Genomic DNA, 27,965 nt, shown 5'->3' with positions numbered 1-27,965 from the left:
AAGGCCTACGACGGCATGAGTCATCTAGCAAACCCTCATCACTTCATCAGCCATCTAGGTAGCATAGTATGTACAGATATATATGCTTTAGTAGCGAAAGGAGAGGTGTTCAAAAACACACATTACAGAAGATATGCTTTCCTTATTATTCACTTATATTGACCCGGGCGAGTTGACTCCTAGGGGCTCCTCACTCAGCCTGATTTCTTACGTCTGAACTCGATGCCCTGCACGATGAGGCCATGCTCCCAGATCCATCCGTTGGTCTCATTCATGGTGAAGGACACCTCGCCGTCGTCACCCCCCTCGTTGAAGAACTCGCCCAGCTCCAGCTCCATCCACCCGTCGGCTCTTTTCTGAGGAAACATGACATTCCCTTGATGAAGAACTACGCAGCGGTTCCTTATCTGGTTTATTAGCGGGATGGGCCGGTAGTTGTCAGCCACCCCACCCTCGTCCTCGTTGCCTTGGAGGCAAACCTTGGGGGGTAAGTTGGTTGCGTCCTGGACAGGAAAATAAATTCCATAGTAATTATCGGTCATCTTGAACACCATGTAGGCAGCATAGGTTGTGCCTTGGGAGAGCATCTTGCTATGTATCTTCCCGCGGATATATAAATAGCAAACATCCAGGAGTTGAGTACCATCGGAGAACCTGTCACAAGCATTTGGTCAGAATCTGTAACGAAGACAAAAACCAATCAACAGTGTAAGTATTTCCTTTCCAGAAAACGACGATCTAGCATTGCAGAAAAATCCCATAACTTATTCCGTAAGTTAGAATCAACCATGCACGCTTTTCATGACTAGTATCTTTTTACCCAGTTCAGTACGTCACTACCGGAAAACGGCCCTACCCCGACGGCCAAAACAATGCCGACGGCCGCCGTCGGCCTACTTTGAGCTATGCCGACAGCCACGTCCTGGCCGTCGGCGTATCTTGGCCGTCGGGCTACCACAAGCTAAGCCGACGGCACCCGTCGGCATAAAACTGTCGTCGGCCCAGCTGCGAACACGCCGACAGCAACCGTCGGCATACCCGTGGGCCCAGCGACCCCGTCCGTGATCAGCGGCTAACGTCGTCAAATCTATGCCGACGGCCGGGACGGGCGGCCGTCGGCATATATCCTCATGCCACGTCACCGATCCGCGGCGCACCGTCCAGCAGATATGCCGATGGCCGCCGTCGGCATACCCGCCATGTCAGCGATCCGCGGCACGCCGCCCACCTAAACCCTGTCGTTTATATGCCGGCGGCAATGCCGTCGGCATATTAACTGACATGTAGCATATGCTTTTTTTATGCTTTTTTATGTATTATAATATTAACTGACATGTAGCATATGCTTTTTTATGTATTATTATATGAATATATATGTCGTCTGTAATTTTTTCCATAGATTATGAATATATATATATGGTTTGTAATTTTTTTCATAGATTATGAATATATATATAGTTTGTATTTTTTTTAGCACAGTAATAATATGACGTCATGTTCTTTTGAATATAGGACATTATATTTTATTAAAATCAAAAATAGCTATGCCGACAGAAGTTTTGTGGCGGTTGCAAACTCCCGGCACCCGTCTCCGGAGTGTGACCCCCTCACGTCCGCGGTCTGCCCCCCTCATGGACAACGCCGACGCCGGCATCTGGAGGGCGGAAACAGCCACATCGGGTCTATACGGAGGGGACGTTGCTCCGAAGTGTTTCTATGGGATGACCTACCACAACCGGGTGGTGTTGTGGCATGTCCGAAGAGGCGGCACACATCTCCGGGGCGTGGTCCCCCTAACGGACGGCGCCGCCGCCGGCACCTGGAGGGGGGAAACGAACGCATCGGGTCTACACGGAGGGGATGTAGCTGTCGGTTTGGCCCCGAATGTTGCTCCCAGGTGTCCCTCTGTGCTGACCTGACACAACCGGGTGGAGAGGCCCACTGGTCAAAGCCCGTCCGTGGGAAGTCAAAGGGCTAGATCTCCTGGTCAACCGCTCCAGGGTTAGGCGGGACGGGGCCCTCGGGGGGTAGCAATGCCACTGGAGCGTCGCACCGGCCCCTCATACATGCGGGGTGGTGTGGTGGCATGTCCGAAGAGGCGGCACACGTCTCCGGGGTGTGCCCCCCCTCACGGACGGCGCCGCCGCCGGCACCTGGAGGGGGGAAACGGACGCGTCGGGTCTACACGGAGGGGATCTTGTTGTGGGTATGGCCCAGATGTTGCTCCAAAGTGTTCCTATGGGCTGACCTAACACAACCGGGTGGGGAGGTCCACTGGTCAAAGCCCGTCTGTGCAAAGTCAAAGGGCTAGATCCCGTGGTCAAACGCTACAGGGTTAGGCGGGACGGGGGGCCTGGGGGGGGGGGGGTAGCAATGCCACCGGAGCATCGCACCGGGCCCTCATACATGCGGGGTGGTGTGGTGGCATGTCCGAAGAGGCAGCACACGTCTCCGGGGTGTGCCTCCCCTCACGGACGGCGCCGCTGCCGGCACCTGGAGGGGGGGAAACAGACGCGTCGGGTCTACACGGAGGGGATCTTGTTGTGGGTCTGGCCCGGATGTTGCTCCAAAGTGTACCTATGGGCTGACCTAACACAACCGGGTGGGGAGGTCCGCTGGTCAAAGCCCGTCCGTGCAAAGTCAAAGAGCTAGATCCCGTGGTCAAACGCTACAGGGTTAGGCGGGACGGGGCCCCTGGGGGGTAGCAATGCCACCGGAGCGTCGAACCGGGCCCTCATACATGCGGGGTGGTGTAGTGGCATGTCCAAAGTGGCGGCACACGTGTCCGGGGTGTGCCCCCCCTCACGGACGGCGCCGCCGCCGGCACCTGGAGGGGGGAAACGGACGCGTCGGGTCTACACGGAGGGGATCTTGCTGTGGGTCTGGCCCGGTTGTTGCTCCAAAGTGTTCCTATGGGCTGACCTAACACAACCGGGCGGGGAGGTCCGCTGGTCAAAGCCCGTCCGTGCAAAGTCAAAGGGCTAGATCCCGCGGTCAAATGCTACAGGGTTAGGCGGGACGGGGGCCCTAGGGGGGGGTAGCAATGCCACCGGAGCGTCGCACCGGGCCCTCATACATGCGGGGTGGTGTGATGGCATGTCCGAAGAGGCGGCACGCGTCTCCGTGGCGTGGCCCCCCGTCATGGACAGCGATGACACGGTAGTAGACGTTCTGCGGTAACGATGCGGCATGAATATTATTAAATACTCGGAGCGCGATAAAATCATGAGTTTTTTTGCACGACGTGGGCACATGTGCTATAGGAACGATGGTATTTTTTTCATAATTTTTGGTGATGGAGAAGTATCCGAAAAATTCCCTCTACGCGGATTGCCCTTCGCACGTCTACGGCTGTGGCCGGCGGCCTCCGGGGGCTAGCATGCCGCCAAATCTTGCGAGGCGGCCTCTCACAAGTCTAGAAGTCTTGTGGCGGTTGCAAACGCCCGGCACGCGTGTCCGGGGTGTGCCCCCCTCACGGACGACGCCGCTGCCGGCACCTGGAAGGGGGAAACGGACGCGTCGGGTCTACACGGAGGGGATCTTACTGTGGGTCTGGCCCGGTTGTTGCTCCAAAGTGTTCCTATGGGCTGACCTAACACAACCGGGCGGGGAGGTCCGCTGGTCAAAGCCCGTCCGTGCAAAGTCAAAGGGCTAGATCCCGCGGTCAAACGCTACAGGGTTAGGCGGGACGGGGGCCCGGGGGGGGGGGTAGCAATGCCACCGGAGCATCGCACCGAGCCCTCATTCATGCGGTATGGTGTGATGGCATGTCCGAAGAGGCGGCACGCGTCTCCGGGGCGTGGCCCCCCCTCACGGACGGCGATGACACGGTAGTAGACGTTCTACGGTAACGATGGAGCGTGAATATTATTAAATACTTGGAGCGCGATAAAATCATGAGTTTTTTGCACGACGTGGGCACATGTGCTATAGGAACGATGGTATTTTTTCATAAATTTTGGTGATGGAGAAGTATCCGAAAAATTCCTTCTACGCGGATTGCCCTTCGCGCGTCTATGGCTGTGGCCGGCGGCCTCTGGGGGCTAGCATGCCGCCAAATCTTGCGAGGCGGCCTCTCACAAGTCTAGAAATGTTGTGGCGGTTGCAAACGCCCGGCACGCGTGTCCGGGGTGTGCCCCCCTCACGGACGGCGCCGCCGCCGGCACCTGGAGGGGGGAAACGGAGCCGTCGGGTCTACACGGAAGGGATCTTGCTGTGGGTCTGGCCCGGTTGTTGCTCCAAAGTGTTCCTATGGGCTGACCTAACACAACCGGGCGGGGAGGTACGCTGGTCAAAGCCCGTCCGTGCAAAGTCAAAGGGCTAGATCCCGTGGTCAAACGCTACAGGGTTAGGCGGGACGGGGGCCCTGGCGGGGGGGGGGGGGGTAGCAATGCCACCGGAGCGTCGCACCAGGCCCTCATTCATGCGGGGTGGTGTGATGGCATGTCCGAAGAGGCGGCACGCGTCTCCGGGGCGTGGCCCCCCCTCACGGACGGCGATGACACGGTAGTAGACGTTCTGCGGTAACGATGCGGCATGAATATTATTAAATACTCGGAGCGCGATAAAATCATGAGTTTTTTGCACGACATGGGCACATGTGCTATAGGAACGATGGTATTTTTTCATAATTTTTGGTGATGGAGAAGTATCCGAAAAATTCCCTCTACGCGGATTGCCCTTCGCGCGTCTACGGCTGTGGCCGGCGGCCTCCGGGGGCTAGCATGCCGCCAAATCTTGCGAGGCGGCCTCTCACAAGTCTAGAAGTGTTGTGGCGGTTGCAAACGCCCGGCACGCGTGTCCGGGGTGTGCCCCCCCTCACGTACGACTCCGCCGCCGGCACCTGGAGGGGGGAAATGTTGGGTAACGCAGCAGAAAACAAAAAATTTCTGACCTACGCACCAGCCCAGGACCACTATGGAGACTGCATACAAGGTTTGATCTGTTTTGTTACCGACTCGTAGCGCAGCGGGAAGTAGAGTCGATGATGATCGGCGGTGCAGATCCCCGCAGCTAGGATTTACAACCTCCCAACCGCGAGGATGTATACCCTCATCTGCTCCTCAGACAGCCCTCCGGGAGGCGGTCGAACAGTCCCCTGGACGGTGTTGCGGACAACCCTTCGGGAGGGCCTTCGAAACTCGGACGGTCACTTGGACAGCCCTTCGGGAGGCATTCTCGAACAGCCCCTCGGGCACTAAGATCGAAACTACGACCTCTCTACAGAGTTGCACACATACGGTGTCATCTATCCGGCAGGGCTTCGCCGTCCAGAACTAGTTCCTGCCGGAACCCAGACAGCCTTTCGGCTCTACGAAACTGTTTCGCTGGGAGGGAGAGAGAAGCCAGATCATGCATGGCACTTGTATGTGAGAAAGAGTGAGTGTGGAGGGCTGCCCCTCCACCTCTATTTATAGGAAATCCCAAGGGGTAGGGTAGTTTCACACAAAAAACCCAAAATGCACATGAATGAAGTCCTTCCACAAGGACCTAGGAGTGAAACCAAGGAACAAGAGGGTCCCCAAGGGGGGATACCCCATGTGGCCGGCCACACCCCCATGAGGGGCCCAAAAAATGGCTCCTATCCATCCATATCATCCCCAAGATCTTTTGGAGCAAAGCCCCAAAAGGTGGCTTTCCATAAAGTAACCATAAAGCTGATTTTCACTATTCACGACGACATTTTTCAGCATCCGTTCGAACTGAAAATATTTATGTGGGCTTAGAACATTTCCAGTACCCACCAAAATGATTTTCAATGCGTTCCGAAACAATTCCGGTTTAGTGATTTTCGTCTGCGAAAAGCATCTGAAGTGGTTCCGGCAGCTCCGGAGCATATCCGGTTTTTATCCCGGAAAATTCCAGAAAGCTTCCAGAATGATTTTGCACCCTCCAAGAATTATCAGGCATGTGCCGAAACCAATTTGACTTAATGGTATCCCCTGAAACAACTTTTCAGTTTCATCGAAACTCATCCGATGACCTCTCTCTGCGGAACCTTTTCCGCTGTCCGAAAAATTTTCCGGTGTCCGAAACTTTTTCGTGATTTTCTCTCAGACTCCTTGTCTAGTATTCAGCAGATGGATGACCCTTAAGCGTGTGACCCTATAGGTTCGGTGAAGTATAGACATGACCCGGAACCCCTTCCGATCAATGATCAACATCGGAGCCGTGGACACCCATATTGACCCCTATACCCACACGAATAAATATTCGAGTGAACCTCCAGTTGCAGTGAGCTATTCCTGTTGCTTCATGATATGTCACAAACACCCGAGGTGAGATTTTTTGCATCCCCGTGGACGAACCATTTGTCCACCATGCAAGTTACCTCGTTACCGGTTTTGTTCTCTTTTCTCATTTCCGTGTTACGGCATCCCAGTGATCAAATCACACTGTGTCTGGCCAGACGATGATGGATACCGTAATACCGAGAGGGCCTGAGAATATCTCTCCATCGTCGGAGGAGCAAATCCCAATCTTGAGCTATCAAGTTACTTGACACACTTTTCCATGAACCCGTAAGCCGCCGTAATAGCCACCCATTTACGGATGACGTTTAACAAACCCCAAAGTTCATGAAGCAAGCATGAAGAAACTCCATAATCTCATGGTCTAAGGAATCATGCAAACGTTAACCATCTCTGTGTTATGTACCATTAACTTGTGACGAATGAATCTCTTAGCATAACATCAATCCGGGTCGATTCAACACAAATGTTCTCTTAACATTGTGCCCTCAAGGTTGCTGGCATAGACATGCCCATGATCAGGAAAACAGAACCATCATGCAACACTTGAGCTAGTCTTAGAGGCCAGACTAGGAATACATTTTACAGTTTATTATTCCACACGTGCATATGAGTCTTCCTCCGAGCCTCGTGGTTATTGCAGACTCGAGAACCATATCAGTTATAGCATGGAACATAAACATAATTATGAACTCGGAGATAAATAATATCATTTATTATTGCCTCTAGGGCATATCTCCTACAGACTCCCACTTGCAGTAGAGTCAATAATCTAGTTAATGCAAATGCACTTTACACCTATGGCATACCGGTGTAAAAAAATGCTTCGTATGTGGTATCGCCTGATGTCCATCGGATCTGACAACTTCAGCTCGATGTGTATCTCTGCATATCCTCGTGTTTTCACGCTTTCACAAAATTCATATTTTGTGCGGACTTGGCTTTGTATATATGTGAATCATTGGTCGAAACCTGATTCCTCAGACTGAGTTATGGAGCAACTATCTGCAATAGTGTCCCATTGACCAAAGCCTTCTTGGAACCATACTAAGTTCATGAATGAACTATATGATTCAACATCTTGTTTGTCGCTTCTAAAGCGTCAACATACTTAGCCCTTGTTATAGAAATCGCCACAGTATATTGTTTGGAACAATTTCAAACTACCGTGCCACCATATTGTGTATCACAAAAAACCCTTAATTTAAATTGAAAATCGCATGGAGCATTGATGAAGACTGTATCGATGTAATTACTTACAACGAGCACTTTCATAATCTCTGCTTGCGAGAAAACATGTCATCAGTACTACTCTGGTACTAAATGAAATCTTTCACTATTGTCCTATGATCAATACTTTTGACCATTTTGGTATCTATACTCACAACACCTTTGGAGTATCGGACATATCTGGTTGTTTTACATACCATGGAATACATGATTAATCCAAAACACGAAGGTGTGTGGAATCTCCATCATGTATTTTACTCATCAGTGTTTTGGGACACCGAGTCTTGTAAAAACTCTTTCCATGTGACTTCAGCAAGAATCACTCCTTGGCGTTTTAAATGCTAAAAGGTTTTAGCATCTTGTCAATATGTATTCATTGCTTAGCCCCATTAGGTAAATCTATCTCCATAGATCATCATGCCTAATATTGAGGCTATTTTGCCTAAGCACTTCATCGAAAAACTATTTTCAAATGAAGTCCTAATTCGTGTCAAGGAATTTATTTCCAATTACCAATGTGTCAAGCACACAAGGTTTTTAGAAATATTATTGTGCTCCCACTTACTTTCTTGAATTACAAGCATCTTCATTACCCATTGATGAAGTCAAAACCCCTTTTGACCATTTCATCAAAACACGAAGATTCCAACTCCATTTTGCTCTCTTCTGTCCATCGCTGGAACTCTAAAGTTTGCATACCTACTAGCATCCTCTGGATCGACAAATTACTTTGGACTGTATCACATACAAGTCCTAGGTTTCATTTCCATCATGATGGAAATCCTTTTGTTATCCATGTATCATATCTCAAGATTGAAATATGTATTAATTGCTAGTTCAACCCGAACCGACTTTAAGCATCGCTACGGTGAAAACAACCTCATCGTAGTCAACTCTTGAACTTGTTATTTCAACAAGTCGAGCTTTATGGATAAAACATTTTTATCCGTATCAGTTTTAAGTTCCATAAATATTCGTTAGACTCTAAGTCTTCCGAAAGGTGTATCAAGGTTTTAATCTTGAATCACTTATATGGAAACTAACTCGGGTTGTATTGGCATTTAGCCAATTCCGGAGTCAGGGCCCATCAACGCTTCCTTGTGTATCGTAGGTATAATGTTGTCTAACAACAATATCTCGTTTGCGCACCTGAGAGGTTTGCACGAGCCTTGCCTACGTGGTTCAGCTGCAAGTTCGACCGAAGTTCATACATTTTATTGTAGAGACTTCCGTATCAGTCGTAGTAGAAAACTCTGGAATTACTTCCAAGGTCTCTTTCCTTTGCTCTGATGACGAAGATACTGTTTATCTCGTCGAGTTGCACTATTCTCCCACTCACCTTTTTGAAAGAACCATTCTCTTTAAAAGCACACCGTTTCGAGGCAAAACTATTTGCCTCGGTATAGTGAGGGAGGAATATCCAACATTTTGGTATAACCTACAAAGTAGCACTTGTCTGATTTGGAATAGGTTTGTAACATTTTACACAAGCCCCATATTCCAAATGTTAAGAAAAGATATAACAAGGTTGGGCGTACCATACCATGGCTTCATTTCAACAGACCCGATGTAGCTCTTTTCAGTGTAAAAGCCGTAGTCTCTAAAGCATCACTTTAAAAGGGATAATGGCAAATTTATTTATGTCATCTTTGACCTTACCATGTCATAAATGGTTTGATTACATCTTCACAGACATTCCACTCATAGTGGTGTTCCGGAAGGTGTAAGTTATGAAACTCTTTTCACAACTCATCAGACATTCGCTAAACTTGTAACTCAGATATTCCTTCCTGCAATCAAATTGTAGAAACATAATTTCCTTGTTACAATAACTTCTACTTCATTTTTGAAAACCTTTCGAATGATTTCAAAAGTTCCAGACTTACGTCCCATCCAGCAAATATCCATATATCTACTTGAGTCATTTCTGAAGATATATAAATCCACTACTTGCAACAACATTTATTGAACTACACACATCAAAATGTATGATCACCAATATGTTTGTTGCTCATTCCTTATGGCCTGTGAACAGTATTTCAGTCACTTCACTTTTCGGAGGAAAGTTGAAGTGTCAGATGATTCAAAATCAAAAAGACTTTAAAATCCATCATAATGGAATTTTCCATGCGGGTTTCTCCAATGTGAACAAATGTAGTGCCACACTTGTGTGGTATTCTTTTAGTCTTGCGACATTTAGCGTCAGTGTTAAGGATGTATCATATTACCATCAATATTCATAACATACATCCCATCTTGGATGGAAGCATGGCCCTTCATGTTATGCATAATACTTAACAACAATTGTTGTTTTTATGAACAACTCTTTTGCAACAAACAATGTGCAATGGGCTAGAGTGTATGAAACTCTAAAATGAATTATGAAAGTAAACCTAGAGGTATTGTATTATTATCAATATTCATAACATACATCTCATTCATAATGAAAGTATGGCCCTTGTGTTATTCATAACATCGAACATAAAAAGTTCTCTTATGAACAGCCTTCTTGCAAGAGGCTAGAGTTTGCAAAACTCTAAATGAATTATGAAAATAAATACAGACGGCAATACACCGATGGAAGGTATAGTAACATTTACTATGTTCCCTGTGTATACCTAAACCTCATTTCTGGCTAGTCTTTTAGGCCATAGTAGTTCTTACATCGAGTTGCAACAGAATGCAATCGAGCGGGTATCTTTATTATTTAACTCACAATACCCAAGAATCAGTGATCAACAATTTAATCATAATTCCCAAGGACTATATCTTTGACCAGCCTTCTATACATCAAAAACTTGTATGACATTCATACATGAGCTGGATATTCCAGTCATCTTTCCTTCTGCCTTTATACTTCTAACAGTTTAACTTTTAGTATTTCTCCTACTCGCAAAAGAAGCACCCAACTTAAGAGTGGCGTTAGCCCCGGACTTCCTAGGCGTGTAAGTCATACTAACACCCTTTGGACACTTCCTTTCTCTTTAAATTGTTGTTTTATTCACCATTCATTATATGACATGCGTTCTTCTGGATCCCCTTCTCAACAGTCAAATGCATAGTAAACACTTTTACTAATACTTGCAAACAAACATTGCTTTGTTTGTATCTGAAAATAATTTTCAGTTCCATGAATATCACATAACTATCCCAAACTTTCGAAGTTCGAGTTTCATGGAAGCAAACATATTGCACTTGACCGCAATGGAATTCTAGCTTCTGGATCGAAGGACGAGAGTCTCATCATCCATTGCATTTAGCGGGAGTATACGGAAAGCATGCGATAGGACAAAGTCCTTCTCGGCACTTTTGAGGACAATCCTCACATTACGTTACCAATCGTAAAGTTTTAACCAGATATTTAACAACTATTCAATTGTAACAGGGAAGGTGGAAACGCGAGCCATTATTCTACAACTATTTTGCAAGAAACACTTAGACAGTGTTCATAATTAATTGCACTGAGAATTAAACGAGTTAATTCTATAGTGCGCTCCCACTCAAATCAATATCTCTCATAATTGATCGTGAGTGATTCAAGATCCACATTTCAATTCAACGCCATTGGTGTAACACCACTGATGACGAAAATCTCAACCGGTAGGCCAACTTGCCAATCACATCTCTATGTGACTCTTGTTCATCTTTCGATGCGTGTGTTCCGAGCTCATGACGGTCATGCCTGAACGTCAAGACAACCAAGTGATCTCGCTGCGAGGTCTCAACTCACCCGCCTCACACTTCTCTAATCGTTCGTACCCGTGTGACACGGTGCAGCCCGAAAAGATAGGTGCCGTGACAGTGCTACACTTGGGAGAACACTAAATACTTGATATTTTTGTGAGAGATCACCCTAATAAAAAGCGACTACGGCGCAATCTAGAAGGGTGCATCAAAGGGATAAACATCTCAGGCAATTCATAATTAGCATGATATGGTATAGCCCTTTCTGACGGAGAAGTCTTTCATTTCTTCGTCTTCGGCACTCGCGTCGGTGTTCACCTTCGTGAAGATTGCCACCACCTTGTCGATGCACCAGATAATATTGCTATCTCTATAGCTAATAAAATAATGCATTACAACAAGGTTGCACGCAGGTCATTAAAGTGAAAATCATATGGCTCCAGCCATCATGCCGAATCATGACACGCAGGTCATGTTAATAACATCATATAGTCATCTCATACATAATCAAATTGAATATGAGCATTGCTATACCACATCACATGCACATCCTGCAAAACCAAGTTAGACGCCTCTAATCGGTTTATGCAAAAATTTATTTTTACGTGGCTTCTAAGGTTTTGACTTAAACCGCATCTACCAACGTTTTATCAACAAGTATGATTATTCAAGTTGCTAGATTAACATCTCGAGGTGTATGAAACACGAGATAATTAAATCTCGAGCCCCATACTAAACTCCGTCATACGCATGACCCCCCTGCAGATCATATCTGCAATGCCCTTTCATCAGCGAATTTCATCTTTCTTTTGACTATGGCGGAACCCAAAGAACTGATAGCACTTCCATGATCAATCAGGATCACGGATTGCCAGAACTTTGTCAAATTCCACCATGCTGTCTCGAGATTGAGCAAACGCAAATTCTAGGGAAGCAACAAGAATGTCGGGTAACAGATTTCATCTGTCACCCGCATAAATAATTTTCAGCAATAGATCTCATCTACAACCTAATTATATTATGCAATACCCATACATCTCCATGTATTCTAGATCGAAACCTGCATCTACGCATAGTACAGCTCTTGATGCCACTGTTGGGTAACGCAGCAGAAAACAAAAAATTTCCGACCTACGCACCAGCCCAGGACCACTATGGAGACTGCATACAAGGTTTGATCTGTTTTGTTACCGACTCGTAGCGCAGCGGGAAGTAGAGTCGATGACGATCGGCGGTGCAGATCCCCGCAGCTAGGATTTACAACCTCCCAACCGCGAGGATGTATACCCTCATCTGCTCCTCAAACAGCCCTCCGGGAGGCGGTCGAACAGTCCCCCGGACGGTGTTGCGGACAGCCCTTCGGGAGGGCCTCCGAAACTCGAACGGTCACTCGGACAGCCCTTCGGGAGGCATTCTCGAACAGCCCCTCGGGCACTAAGATCGAAACTATGACCTCTCTACAGAGTTGCACACATACGGTGTCATCTATCCGACAGGGCTTCGCCGTCCAGAACTAGTTCCTGCCGGAACCCAGACAGCCTTTCGGCTCTATGAAACTATTTCGCTGGGAGGGAGAGAGAAGCCAGATCATGCATGGCACTTGTATGTGAGAAAGAGTGAGTGTGGAGGGCTGCCCCTCCACCTCTATTTATAGGAAATCCCAAGGGGTAGGGTAGTTTCACACAAAAAACCCAAAATGCACATGAATGAAGTCCTTCCACAAGGACCTAGGAGTGAAACCAAGGAACAAGAGGGTCCCCAAGGGGGGATACCCCATGTGGCTGGCCACACCCCCATGAGGGGCCCAAAAAATGGCTCCTATCCATCCATGTCATCCCCAAGATCTTTTGGAGCAAAGCCCCAAAAGGTGGCTTTCCATAAAGTAACCATAAAGCTGATTTTCACTATTCACGACGACATTTTTCAGCGTCCGTTTGAACTGAAAATATTTATGTGGGCTTAGAACGTTTCCAGTACCCACCAAAATGATTTTCAATGCGTTCCGAAACAATTCCGATTTAGTGATTTTCATCTGCGAAAAGCATCTGAAGTGGTTCCGGCAGCTCCGGAGCATATCCGGTTTTTATCCCGGAAAATTCCAGAAAGCTTCCAGAATGATTTTGGCACCCTTCAAGAATTATCAGGCATGTGCCGAAACCAATTTGACTTAATGGTATCCCCTGAAACAACTTTTCAGTTTCATCGAAACTCATCCGATGACCTCTCTCTGCGGAACCTTTTCCGCTGTCCGAAAAATTTTCCGGTGTCCGAAACTTCTTCGGTGATTTTCTCTCAGATCCTTGTCTAGTATTCAGCAGATAGATGACCCTTAAGCGTGTGACCCTATAGGTTCGGTGAAGTATAGACATGACACGAAACCCCTTCCGATCAATGATCAACATCGGAGCCGTGGACACCCATATTGACCCCTATACCCACACGAATAAATATTCGAGTGAACCTCCAGTTGCAGTGAGCTATTCCTGTTGCTTCGTGATATGTCACAAACACCCGAGGTGAGATTTGTTGCATCCCCGTGGACGAACCATTTGTCCACCATGCAAGTTACCTCGTTACCGGTTTTGTTCTCTTTTCTCATTTCCGTGTTACGGCATCCTAGCGATCAAATCACACTGTGTCTGGCCAGACGATGATGGATACCGTAATACCGAGAGGGCCCGAGAATATCTCTCCATCGTCGGAGGAAAAAATCCCAATCTTGAGCTATCAAGTTACTTGACACACTTTTCCATGAACCCGTAAGCCGCCGTAATAGCCACCCATTTACGGATGACGTTTAACAAACCCCAAAGTTCATGAAGCAAGCATGAAGAAACTCGATACTCTCATGGTCTAAGGAATCATGCAAACGTTAACCATCTCTGTGTTATGTACCATTAACTTGTGACAAATGAATCTCTTAGCATAACATCAATCCGGGTCGATTCAACACAAATGTTCTCTTAACATTGTGCCCTCAAGGTTGCTGGCATAGACATGCCCATGATCAGGAAAACAGAACCATCATGCAACACTTGAGCTAGTCTTAGAGGCCAGACTAGGAATACATTTTACCGTTTATTATTCCACACGTGCATATGAGTCTTCCTCCGAGCCTCGTGGTTATTGCAGACTCGAGAACCATATCAGTTATAGCATGGAACATAAACATAATTATGAACTCGGAGATAAATAATATCATTTATTATTGCCTCTAGGGCATATCTCCTACAGGAAACGGACGTGTCGGGTCTACACGGAGGGGATCTTGCTGTGGGTCTAGCCCGGTTGTTGCTCCAAAGTGTTCCTATGGGCTGACCTAACACAACCGGGCAGGGAGGTCCGCTGGTCCAAGCCCGTCCGTGCAAAGTCAAAGGGCTAGATCCCGTGGTCAAACGCTACAGGGTTAGGCGGGACGGGGGCCCTGGGGGGCTAGCAATGCCACTGGAGCGTCGCACCGGGCCCTCATACATGTGGGGTGGTGTGATGGCTTGTCCGAAGAGGCGGCACGTGTTTCCAGGGCGTGGCCCCCCCCTCATGGACGACGATGACACGGTAGTAGACGTTCTGCGGTAACGATGCGGCGTGAATATTATTAAATACTCGGAGCGCGATAAAATCATGAGTTTTTTTGCACGACGTGGGCACATCTGCTATAGGAACGATGGTATTTTTTCATAATTTTTGGTGATGGAGAAGTATCCGAAAAATTCCCTCTACGCGGATTGCCTTTCACGCGTCTACGGCTGTGGCCGGCGGCCTCCGGGGGCTAGCATGCCGCCAAATCTTGCGTAGGCAGCCTCTCACAAGTCTAGAAGTGTTGTGGCAGTTGCAAACGCCCGGCACGCGTGTCCGGGGTGTGCCCCCCCTCACGGACGGCGCCGCCGCCGGCACCTGGAGGGGGGAAACGGACGCGTTGGGTTTACACGGAGGGGATCTTGCTGGAGGTCTGGCCAGGTTGTTGCTCCAAAGTGTTCCTATGGGCTGACCTAACACAACCGGGCGGGGAGGTCTGCTGGTCAAAGCCCGTCCGTGCAAAGTCAAAGGGCTAGATCCCGTGGTCAAACGCTACAGGGTTAGGCGGGACGGGGGCCCTGGGGGGTAGCAATGCCACCGGAGGGTTGCACCGGGCCCTCATACATGCGGGGTGGTGTGATGGCATGTCCGAAGAGGCGGCACGCGTCTCCGGGGCATGGCCCCCCCTCACGGACGGCGATGAGACGGTAGTAGACGTTCTGCGGTAACGATGCGGCGTGAATATTATTAAATACTCGGAGCGCGATAAAATCATGAGTTTTTTTGCACGACATGGGCACATGTGCTATAGGAACGATGGTATTTTTTCATAATTTTTGGTGATGGAGAAGTATCTGAAAAATTCCCTCTACGCGGATTGCCCTTCGCGCGTCTACGGCTGTGGCCGGCGGCCTCCGGGGGCTAGCATGCCGCCAAATCTTGCGAGGCGGCCTCTCACAAGTCTAGAAGTGTTGTGGCGGTTGCAAACGCCCGGCATGCGTGTCCGGGGTGTGCCCCCCACACAGACGGCGCCGCCGCCGGCACCTGGAGGGAGGAAACGGACGCGTCGGTTCTACATGGAGGGGATCTTGCTGTGGGTCTGGCCCGGTTGTTGCTCCAAAGTGTTCCTATGGGCTGACCTAACACAACCGGGCCGGGAGGTCCGCTGGTCAAAGCCCGTCCGTGCAAAGTCAAAGGGCTAGATCCCGTGGTCAAACGCTATAGGGTTAGGCGGGACGGGGGCCCTGGGGGGTAGCAATGCCACCGGAGCGTCGCACCGGGCCCTCATACTTGTGGGGTGGTGTGATGGCATGTCCGAAGAGGCGGCACGCGTCTCCAGGGCGTGGCCCCCGCTCACGGACGGCGATGACATGGTAGCAGACGTTCTGCGGTAACGATGCAGCGTGAATATTATTAAATACTCGGAGAGCGATAAAGTCATGAGTTTTTTTGCACGACGTGGGCACATGTGCAATAGGAACGATGGTATTTTTTCATAATTTTTGGTGATGGAGAAGTATCCGAAAAATTCCCTCTACGCGGATTGCCTTTCGCGCGTCTACGGCTGTGGCCGGCGTCCTCCGGGGGCTAGCATGCCGCCAAATCTTGCGTAGGCGGCCTCTCACAAGTCTAGAAGTGTTGTGGCGGTTGCAAATGCCCGGCACGCGTGTCCGGGGTGTGCCCCCCCTCACGGACGGCGCCGCCGCCGGCACCTGGAGGGGGGAAACGGATGCGTCGGGTCTACACGGAGGGGATCTTGCTGTGGGTCTGGACCGGTTGTTGCTCCAAAGTGTTCCTATGGGCTGACCTAACACAACCGGGCGGGGAGGTCTGCTGGTCAAAGCCCGTCCGTGCAAAGTCAAAGGGCTAGATCCCGTGGTCAAACGCTACAGGGTTAGGCGGGACGGGGGCCCTGGGGGGGGTAGCAATGCCACCGGAGCGTCGCACCGGGCCCTCATACATGCGGGGTGGTGTGATGGCATGTCCGAAGAGGCGGCACGCGTCTCCGGGGCGTGGCCCCCCCTCACGGACGGTGATGACACGGTAGTAGACGTTCTGCGGTAACGATGCGGCATGAATATTATTAAATATTCGGAGCGCGATAAAATCATGAGTTTTTTTGCATGACGTGGGCACATGTGCTATAGGAATGATGGTATTTTTTCATAATTTTTGGTGATGGAGAAGTATCCGAAAAATTCCCTCTACGCGGATTGCCCTTCGCGCGTCTATGGCTGTGGCCGGCGGCCTCCGGGGGCTAGCATGCCGCCAAATCTTGCGTGGGCGGCCTCTCACAAGTCTAGAAGTGTTGTGGCGGTTGCAAACGCCCGGCACGCGTGTCCGGGGTGTGCCTCCCTCACGAACGGCGCCGCCGCCGGCACCTGGAGGGGGGAAACGGACGCGTCGGGTCTACACGGAGGGGATCTTGCTGTGGGTCTGGCCCGGTTGTTGCTCCAAAGTGTTCCTATGGGCTAACCTAACACAACCGGGTGGAGAGGTCCGCTGGTAAAGCCCGTCCGTGCAAAGTCAAAGGGCTAGATCCCGTGGTCAAACGCTACAGGGTTAGGCGGGACTGGGCCCTGGGGGGTACAATGCCACCGGAGCGTCGCACCGGGCCCTCATACATGCGGGGTGGTATGGTGGCATGTCCGAAGAGGCGGCACACGTCTTCGGGGTGTGGCCCCCCTTACGGACGGCGCCGCCGCCGGCATCCGGAGGGGGGAAACGGACGCGTCGGGTCTAGATGGAGGGTATGTAGTTGTGGGTTTGGCCCGGATGTTGCTCCCAGTTGTCTGGGAGCGCCAACCATCTCCCTCCGACGGACTTGGATCTGCCGCCGCCCCCACCCCCCACTGTCGACGACCGCCGCCCCCTTCACTCACCTGACCAACTAAGCTCCAAATCGAGCTTGCAAGGCGGTGGCCATGGCGCTCCCGGACCCGCGACCAAGCCACGACCTCGGCGGACGAAGCTACTCGAGTTCGGCGCCTCCCCTTCCCTCCTCTATGTGTGGTTCCGGGAGAGGAGAGGGCCGAGCGGTTAAAAGAATTAAAAAATCTATATGAAATAGTAATACATAAAAACATAAAATGGAAAAATATTACTATAAAAAAATCTAAAAAATTAACTATAAGAAAATATTAAAAAATCTAAAAAAATGGAAAAATATAACTATAAGAAAATATTAAAAATCTAAAAAAATATATGCCTACGGCTAAGCCGTCGGCATAGGTGCCACGTGGCATCGTCAGATATGCCGACGACTTAGCCGTCGGCATACTTCCCCTTATCCACTCACGGGCTCGCCCCCTCCACCCATTCCCCATCGCGCCCCCGACTCCCCACCCGCCACGCTGCGCCGCCTCCTCCTCCACACCCGCGCCGCCGCCGCCGTCCAACCCGACCGAGCCCCGCCCCGGCCTCTCCAACCCCGCGCCGCCTCGCCTCCACCCCGGCCCAGCCCCGTCCCCGCCTCTCTAGTCCGGCGCCGCCGCGACCCCGCCCCTGCCCTCTCCACCCCCGTGCGCCCTGACCTCCCCGCCGGCCACACCGCCCTGGTCCTCCCGTTGGCCGTGCTTCTCTGGCCGGCCCAGCCACGCCCCGGCCCTCCTGTCCCCTTCACCGCCGGCCCCAAGTCCACAGCCGACACCCCTCTCCTCGCTGAGCTAGCACTCCTTTGTCTTTTTTTCTTCATTTTTTTGCATGATTTAGCTACTATTGGATGTATGAATGGATGGATGTTGGATGTATGAATGGATGGATGTTGGATGTTGTTAGGTTGTTAGATGGATGAATGTTCTATGTGTCTTAGATGGATGGATGAATCTCGGCAAAATGAATGGATGCATGATTTAGTTTTTATTTTCAGTTTGTGATGTTGTTAAGTAGCTATGTGAGATGTGCTTCAAATTTGGGATATGATAAGTGGTTATTTCATCATGATGATCTTGCTAAAAAATGATATGTTAGTGCTTAATGTGAGGTGATTACCTAAATTGGGATATGATAAGTGCTTCCAAAATTGACACTTGAGAAAATATGATTTTTTTTTTCATAGTTTAATGTGTCAATGCTTAATGTGAGGTGATGACCTGATTTTTTCACTCGGTGGAATTAACAGGATTTGTGGTGTTCCATCTTCGTGGAGTGATCGTCGACGTTGGAGGTGTTGGTCCACGATCGTCCGTCCTTTGATCGACTACATCCTCTACATCGGAGGGTGAGCAACAATTCCATGACCTCGTCCGATTTTTTTCCATGTCACTAGATTTCATTTTCATGTCAAGTCGGGTAAACCTAGGCGTCTCCCGTCCGAAAGGGTTGCATCAATAAATATGCATTCAATTGCATATTTATCACCACAGCTCTTTCGGATTGTCCAGCGCTTTCCACGGACAGGCCGAGGATGTGTAGATTGGGTACGTTGTTCATGCTCTACCCCGTTCCGAGACAAGATTTCAGCGGCGCCTCCCTGTTGTTCTCCGGATGCACATTCTCTCGGCATTTTGCCGAGACGTGTATTTGGAGAACAGCGGGGAGGTGCTGCCGAAATTTTGTCTCGGAATGGGGTAGAGCATGGACAACGTACTCAATCTACACATTCTCGGGTGGGATTAGGACCCATCTTTACCTATTAGAGATGTAGGTGGATTAAAAATAAAATATTGATGTGAGTAATTGAAATGAATCCTTAATTTTGTTGTGTGGCTTCCAATAAAGCAGAGATGGCAGATAATCAGTAGATGTATAGTGGGTTTTTCCGTCGGAATCAAGTAACAACAGAGTGGGTCAAGAAAACTGATGTGTTTTTGAAAGAGATATTCCGTAGTCCAATGAGGATGGTGCCAGAATGCCCGTGTGCCAGATGTAAGAGACGTATCCGCAGAGATAAGAGTGAGATGACTAAGCACCTTCGCACGCATGGATTTATGCCCAACTTTAATATGCCGATAAACTTTGCCCAGCGGGACCATGGTAGAGAGGATGTGATACGACAACGCGTCGCTGGTTATGAGGACGATGGGGTTAGAGACATGCTAGATGATGTCTTTGCTGCATAGCCGACACCTCCGTCACATTCTGCGAATGAACCGGAGGTGCCGGAGGAAACCGCAAAGGCCTTCCTGGAAATCTCGGCCTCCTCAAAGAAACCTCTCTATGAGGGTGCCAAGCTGTCTGTGTTGGATGCCATCTCGCAACTGATGGCAGTCAAGGCTGAGTACGGCTGTAGCCGAGGTTGCTTCGAAGCATTTCTAGGAGTATGGGCTAACAGCCTGCCTGAGGGCCATGAACTGCCGAAAACCATGTACGCTATGAAGAAAATCATGAAGGCGCTCTCCATGGATTATGAGAAAATACATGTTTGTCCAAAGAATTGCCTTTTGTTTAGGCATGAGTATGCGGATGACAAGTACTGTAGGAAGTGCGGTTCCTCTCGGTATATTGAGGTGTTCGATAAGCATGGTCAGAAGCAGCAGCTAAAAATCCATGTGAAGGTTCTTCAGTATCTTGATTTTATAAAAATACTACAGCGCCTTTTCATCACCGAGGAGTCTGCCAAAATGATGAAGTGGCACAAGGAAGGGAAAAGGTACAATCCAAAAAAAAATTGTACATCCATCAGGAGGTGAAGCATGGAAGTCATTCGATATAGAGTACCCGGAGGAAGCAGCCGACGCTGGGAATGTCAGAATTGCTATAACAGGTGATGGGTTCAATCCATATGGTATGTCGTCTAATCCATACAGCTGTTGGCCCGTATTTGTTATTCCGCTCAATCTCCCTCCCAGCGCCATAATGCAACGCAAGACCATGTTCCTGTCGCTTATAATTCCGGGGCCTGAATATCCGGGGAAGAATTTGAGTGTGTTTATGCAGCCGTTGGTGGATGATTTGCACCATTCTTGGTACTTCCCGAGGTTGACATACGACCGACATCTGCAGAAAAATTTCTTGATGAAAGTTTGGCTACAATATTGCATGCATGACTTTCCCGGTTATGCCCTGTTCTGCGGATGGTGTACAAGTGGAAAGATGCCTTGCCCAGTGTGCATGCAGGCCTTGATTTTCATTTGGCTGAAGAAGGGTGGCAAGTATGTTGCATTTGACCTGCATCGACAGTTCCTCCCTCCAGACCATCCTGATAGGGAAGACAAGAATAACTTCAAAAAAGTCAAAGTTGTCCATGAAGTAAACGAGATTCCAACGTTTTCTGGTGCGGATGTGCTTGCTCAGCTGAAAGCTCTTAAGCCTGCCGGTGAAGGGAAAGGCAAAGGCAAAGGCAAAGGCAAAGCCACAGGCGAAGACGAGGGCGAGGGCAAAGGAAAAGGTAAAGGGAATTTTTTTTGAAGGATATGGTGAGACGCAGAACTGGACTCACATTACCCCCTTCACGCAGCTTCCCTATTTTAAGAACCTCAAACTTCCATACAACATAGACGTGATGCACACCGAAAAGAATGTCGCAGAGTCCCTTTTTCACACGATCCTCAACATTCCTGATAAGACAAAGGATAATGTTAATGCTAGAGTTGATCAACAGAATATTTTTGATAGACCACGTCTACACATGCAGCCTCCCACAGGCAGTCGAAAATCTTGGTTCAAGCCAGATGCTGACTTCGTACTTAAAAAGGATCATAAGATGGAGGCATTCAAGTGGCTGAAACACGTCGTGAAGTTCACTGATGGTTATGCGTCGAATATAAGTAAGGGGGTCAATCTTTCAACGGGCAAAGTGACCGGGCTCAAGAGTCATGACTATCATGTATGGATTGAGCGGATTATGCCGGTGATGGTTCGGGGCTATGTTCCCGAGCGTGTCTGGCGTGTGCTTGCGGAGTTAAGCCATTTCTTCCGCATGCTTTGTGCTAAAGAAGTATGTCCTGAGAAGATAAAAGAAATGCATAAGAAGGCGCCGGAGTTGATATGCAAGCTAGAGAAGATCTTCCCGCCAGGCTTCTTTACTCTGATGACACATCTCATTTTGCACCTCCCGAACGAGGTATTGTTGGGGGGCCCTGTGCAGAATCGTTGGCAGTACGGCCCTGAGAGACAGAACAAGCATCTGAGATAGAAATGTGGAAACAAAGCTAAGATTGAAGCTTCCATAGGTGAGGCAGTTATCCTAGAGGAGGTGGCAGACCTCAGGACAGCCTACTATCCGGACCATGTTCCCACGTTGCATAATAAGGTGTCTCGATACAATACAGAAGAACCCAAGTATAAACCCAAGTTGCCTCTATTCATCGGGCAAGGTGGTAGGGCTGGATGCTCGAAACCTTATCTCATGCCACGAGATGAGTGGGAGGATGTCATGTTCTATATCTTGCACAACATCAAGGAAGTTGAGGATGAGTGGATGAGGTAATACCTTTGCACCATTCTTTTAGTCAATTCGTTATGTTCACTTTTCCTAGTTCTTATACCGCTTTTCTTATTGTAGTCGATTTGTTGAAGAAGAATGGACGGGAATGCTGCCTCCTACTGAAGCGGAGGCACTTGCTCTTCTCCGAAAGGGTGCTGATGGAAGGAAAAATTTCGTTGCGTGGTTCATGGAGAAAGTAATTTTTCACACTTTCAATTAAACTCATGCACCCTATAATTTCAATTAAACTCATGCACCCTATAATTTCAATTAAACTTGTAGGGAAATGATCCAACCGAATCAATGGATGAAGAATTGAGATGGGTTTCCATGGGTTTTGACCATGTCGTCATGACATGCCAAAAGTATGATGTGAATGGGTATCGCTTCCATACAGAGGAGCACCAGAACAGTCGGCCTGATCCCAAAACCATAAATACCGGAGTCTTCACTGAAGGAGATAATAAAGTAGATTACTATGGAAGGGTAGGAAAAATATACGAGCTTACATTCAAACGTGGCCGTGAACACCTAAGTCTCACTGTGTTCAAATGCCGATGGTTCGACCCCAAAAAGGGTCTGAGACATACGCCTTCTGTTGGTTTAGTTGAAGTTAAACCATCAACCGTCTATGCCGGAGCTGATCTCTTTATCGCCGCTACCCAGGCCACACAAGTATATTATCTGCCTTACCCATGCCAGAAAGAGTACCTAAAGGGTTGGGAAGTTGTGTTCAAGGTGTCGCCGCATGGTAAGCTACCGGACCCGAACGATGATGATTACTACAACATAAACCCCATGACATACGAGGGAGTGTTCTATCAAGAGGAACATGATGACGTGGTCCGAAACAACGAGGATGATGACTTGGGTTATGTTGACCTGGACCCAAACGACGACGACGCACGGATTGATGGTGAGGCAGTTGTGAATCAAAGAGACATAATTATGCTTGAAAAGTTAAATGAAGACGCTGACGATGAGGAAGAGCCTCCACCTCCATCAGACAATGAAGAAGATATGAGTGATAGTGATGATGAGACCGGTCCACGAATAGATTACAATAGTGATGGTTCATATGGGTTCTAGAAAATGTAAGTTCTTTTAACGATCATTACAATAGTATGCTTAATGTGGTCTTCTGGTATTAATGTTTTTCCTGTATGCTTGTTTAATTGATATCCTTACTAATTGTTTATTCTCTTCTCAATGCAGGTTTGCTAATCATGGGCAAGTCCAGCGGTGCCAGTTTCCTCAGTAAATTCAAAGGACTTACTCGGAGTGGACAAGCCCACAAGGTTCCCTCCCGACTACGCGAGGATGACACCTCACAGGGAGGTGGAGGGGTCGGGGGAGGAGACCCTAGAGGACGAGGCGGTGGGGGGAGAGCCCCTAGAGGAGGAGGAGGTGGGGGGAGAGCCCCTAGAGGAGGAGGAGGTGGGGGGAGAGGCAGCCGGGGCAAAAAACTCCGGGCCGTGTCCGAAATAGGAGGGTCTTCTTCGATGCCCTCCTATACAGAGGCACCTTCTGAGTCTGAGGAGGAGGAGTATGTTCCTGATGGCGAGGAGGAGGAGGGTGAGGAGGAGGAGGGCGAGGAGGAGGGCGAGGAGGAGGAGGCCGAGGAGGAGGGTGAGGAGGAGGGCGAGGAGGGTGGAGGGGATGTTGATCCCGAGTTGTGGGGTGACTTGCCACCGGGTGCTCCGCAGGGATGACTGTGTGGTAATGCCGGACTACCTACACCACCTTCTATCGAGGAGCACAAGTGGCTCATTGAACCTGTGGGACAGAGTAAGTGCCTCTCAATCATATTTTCAACACATGACAACATTTTCTTATTGTACAGATGGCAATCATTTGATTCTTTTGCAGAAACTGGATCCTTCGCGGAAAGGGCCGTAAACCGAACGGCCTTATCACTGTCCTGTTGAAGGAGTTTTGGCCTGGCCTATTCTGCCCGTGGCCAGACAGGGACCCACAGCTGCGGGTTTTGGCCACGAGCTGGGCCCACTACGAGGCTTGCAGCAACGTGGAGTACGGGACAGCCGCTAAGGCCGTGATCACCAAATTTTGGGTAAGTTCTCTTCTAAATCACTTGTCTTCAGTTTCGTTCATAGTTTATCATTGAATCACTCAACTCATGCCTTGTTTGCTTCTGGTTTATGCATGATTGCAGCAACTCTATAGAGTTCTTGACGAGCACAAGGCCAGAGCCGACGTGGTCTTGCTTGCGGCTGCGAAGAAGAAAGCTCGTCAGTTGCAGTACGAGGTGCGCTGGGTTGCCATCTCGCTGTACTACCACACTTACCTGCAACAAAAGATGACCAAAACTCAAGCGCAGAGGCAACGACTTACCTTGAACAGGGAGCAGTTCATGATGGTAACTATTACTGACTTTTCATTGTTTCAAGCAGTCAACTTATGTTTCGTGCTCACATGTCATGCTTCCATAATTTGCTTAGGTTGTTCCTCGTTGGTGCTATGGAAGGCATGACGGATGGGCGAGTTTGGTGGATAGGTGGCTCGGCGCCGATGCAGAGTTTGCTGCCAAGAGCATCAAGGCCCGGGCTAACCGTGGAGCCGACGGGACACACGGCCAAGGAAACAGGAACCACTGGGGCTTCAAGGCCATGAAGGTATATCTATGTGCATGATGCATTTTTGTTCTTCTTTACCGTCATGTTCTTATGTATGGCTAACTTCTATTTGACGTTGTAGGAGGACAAGTTGAAGAGGCCGCTCTCAGACATGGAGTCGTGGAAGCTGGCCCGCGAGCGGAGTCATCGCAAGGAGGGCGAGAGCCAGTACTACGGCAAGACCGAGGAGCACCTGGGGTCTTACATTCATCACTATCAGGAGTTGCATCCGGATGTTCCTGTTGCTGAGGTCGCCCAGTCTCAGATCGACGACACGGCGGTGGTGGCCATCCAGGGGAAGAAGAATGGCCGGTATCCGTGTTTCGACGGCTTGATCACTCCTTCGATCTCGTACACACGGCTTCGGGCTACCAACCCGAGCCAGTTAGAGAGTATGGGGCGTTCACAGACTCCCTTAGCCCGCCAGCATGCTGTAAGTACTTCCTCTTTATCTTTTTCTATCTAGCATTCTAAGTTTATTTTCAGCATTGCTCACTTAGAAACAACCTAAATTATGTAGGCATATAAGGAGTTTGTCGAGCATAGGAATCTCGAGGTGCGGGAGTACTTGAAACGAGTGAAGGCAAACGATGATTACAACCGTCAGATGATGACGGTTAGTTTTGCCCTCTTAAAACCAAGCTAAATTTTTGCACTTTCATTCCTTCTGATCTTCTAGTTTGCTTGTTTAACTAACATTCAGGCTATGTTGGCATCTTGGAGTAACCGCACGGATCCACCACAAATGGGACCCCCACCACCACCTGCGGGAGAACCCCCACACGTGCCCACGCTCGATGAATGGGTGGCACTAGGCAGTGATGGTCCGGTTAGTACATTTGCCTAACTACTGGCAAACTAGTTCTCGTTCATTCAACACTATCATATCATATTTACCGTTAGAATCTTTTCTGAAACATGTAGGGGACCGGTGGCTCGACTACTGCTCCGTCGACCCCAGTCACTCCGATCTGGCAGAGTGGTGGTGGTCGCGATGGCGGTTTTGGTGGAGGTGGTGGTTTTGGCGGAGGTGGTGGTTTGGCGGAGGTGGTCTTGCTTGATGATTCCGTGCATGTGGCCATCGTGCCATGCCTTTCATATTCCTACTTTTATGATGTTTCATGTCTTGCACTACTTTTATGTTCATGAACTTCCGTCGGTGATGATCTTTAGATGATGTGATGAATTTGAGTATGTTTAGATGATGATGGTGAACTTGAGTATGTTTAGATGAACGTAAGTATGTTTAGGTGATGAATTGTCATATTTCTGCATAATTTCATATTGTTCTGTTTTGAAATGTTGTCAAATGAATTGGAAAAGAGAAAACAGGGAAAAAAAACTATGCCTACGGCAAAGCCGTCGGCATATATACGCCCAGGAGTTACCAGGGCTCGCCACGTAGGCATAGCCCTGCTGCCAGGAGTAACCAGGAAACGACACGTGGCAGAGCTATGCCTATGGTAAAGCCGTCGACATAGATTCATCTATGCCTACGGCTTTGCCGTAGGCATAGCCCTGCCACCAGGAGTACCACGGGTTGCCACGTGGCAAAGATATGCCGACGGCAAAGCCGTCGGCTTACCTCTGCCACGTGGCGTTGCACGATTCGTCAACGCTTTTGACGGCGCCGTCCGTTGCCGTCAGACGCAAAACACTGCCGACGGCTGACGCCAGGCCGTCGGCATAGGCCCCTATGCCGACGGCTATACTATGCCGACGGTCTGACAAGACTACGCTGACGACATCTACGCCGACGGGTCTATGCCGACGGCCCGTGGCCGTAGGCATAGACCGCAAGTCCTGTAGTGCGTGTAGTTGACTGGAATAAGGACGCAAAATACACAAAAGAAGTCTACAGTGAACACGGTACACCGTAGAATCGCATTCGTTATGCAAAGTTCCACTATATATGACTCTAGTTGTAAAGGGCTTTGCATCTGAAAGTAATGAAAATAGAAGTAGCTGCTAATGAGTGAAGCTACAAGGACTTATAATGTACTCTGTCTGGTCTCCAAATGAAATTGACTGCGACCTGGTTTGTTTCAAATAGTTTGTAGATCATCAAAAAACCGATTTCAAGTATTATTCCAACATTTGCTTGTGAGGAACCAAGTTGAAATCCCCATTCTGGGTTTTGATCCACAGGGTAGTTTGATCTGATCCATCCTACCACTTACACCGTTGAAGATTGCACGAATTTAACCTCTAAATTAATTACAATCTCTAAGTTGGTTTATGTGTGAAGCAACAAGAAGTTAGCATGCGCAACATCATCCTAATAATCTCGAAATGAAATTGATCTCTATTTAGTCTCTTTGAAACAGTTTCTAGATTAATTACCAAAAAGTGATTTCAAGTAGGAGTAGTAGCAGTATTGTGCATGGAGATGGAGGAGCGAATGAACCAACCTAGAGTCCTCGCATGGGACCCGTCTCGGGTAATCGGAGTCCCCCGACCAGATGGCCTCCAGGTCCCAGGCGGACAGCACGTAGCACTTGCTGCCGGCCTCCCTGTCCAGCCACATGCTCTTCAGATTGCGCCCACGCACGCGCACCACCATCAAAACTCATCAGAGATGGGCCGAGGAGCTAGGCAGGGGGCAGCGTACAGGTACTCCTACGTACCACGAGCCTGTCCTGGAGGAGGACGCCGGCGGAGAGGCGGAGGAAGAGCTCCTTCTTGGACGAGGGCGGGGCGGGGGCCAGCTCCCCGTCGGCGAGCGGCGGGAGGCCGCCGGGGGGCAGGAAGCTGGCCCAGACGCCGTCGGAGCCGGCCGCGGCGCGGAAGGCCGGGGAGACGGCGGCCGCGCGGAAGGCGTCGCGCGGGGACGTGCGGGCCAGCGCCGCGGAGAGGAGCTCCTCCGGCAGGCGCGCGATCTCGCAGGCCTCCTCCATGGGATCCGATCCCCCGTCCGTCGGCGTCGGCGTCGGCCGGCCGCTGCTTTGTCCGGTTCGAGATTCGCCGGGGTAGGAGGAGGAGAGCTGCAACTGGTTTGGCGGTCTGGGGATGGGGATCGGATTCTTTAGGGTGTTGTTGTGCACAAGGAACGCGGCCGGAGGCTTTAGCGACGAAGCAAAGTGAACGGAGACGGTGGCCATGCACGCTTCCGAGCCGTGTTTGGTTGACGTGGACTACGGCTTGACCATTTGATCAGCCACGCAAGCAGAAGTTCATGTTGTTGCCTTTTGTTGTTATGTGATATATGTATGTGTATATGATACCTGATTATATTAGTATTTTTTTTTCATTTATTAGTAAAGCCGCTAAATGAGGTCAGCTTTG

The 27,965-nt window shown here is 49.3% G+C and overlaps 1 protein-coding gene across 1 annotated transcript; it reads right to left on the bottom strand.

The window, feature by feature from the left end:
* Positions 1 to 99: 99 nt before the first annotated feature.
* Positions 100 to 27,747, bottom strand: LOC147966536 (F-box protein PP2-B10-like). The gene is made up of 3 exons (XM_087528944.1): positions 27,308 to 27,747; positions 27,092 to 27,210; positions 100 to 654 (listed from the first exon to the last, which is right to left on the bottom strand). Exons 1-3 carry the CDS (start codon positions 27,575 to 27,577, stop codon positions 195 to 197), a joined length of 849 nt encoding a protein of 282 aa, XP_087385070.1. The 5' UTR covers positions 27,578 to 27,747; the 3' UTR covers positions 100 to 194.
* Between the last annotated feature and the right edge of the window lie 218 nt (positions 27,748 to 27,965).

This window comes from Triticum urartu, chromosome 6A, assembly GCF_056163025.1.
Source record: "Triticum urartu cultivar PI428250 chromosome 6A, HENAU_Tu73, whole genome shotgun sequence".
Taxonomy (NCBI): domain Eukaryota; kingdom Viridiplantae; phylum Streptophyta; class Magnoliopsida; order Poales; family Poaceae; genus Triticum; species Triticum urartu.
The sequence above is the reverse complement of the archived record's forward strand: the minus strand, read 5'-3'. Positions and strand labels throughout refer to the sequence as shown.

What these genes read in the sequence shown, in the direction of transcription:
- LOC147966536 (XM_087528944.1), bottom strand. Translation starts at nt 27,577, where the DNA reads ATGGAGGAGGCCTGCGAGATCGCGCGCCTGCCGGAGGAGCTCCTCTCC. An exon ending in TCCTCCAGGACAGGCTCGTG is followed by an intron (nt 27,211 to 27,307) that starts GTACGTAGGAGT and finishes CGCAATCTGAAG; the next exon opens with AGCATGTGGCTGGACAGGGA. An exon ending in GTCCCATGCGAGGACTCTAG is followed by an intron (nt 655 to 27,091) that starts GTTGGTTCATTC and finishes TGCTTGTGACAG; the next exon opens with GTTCTCCGATGGTACTCAAC.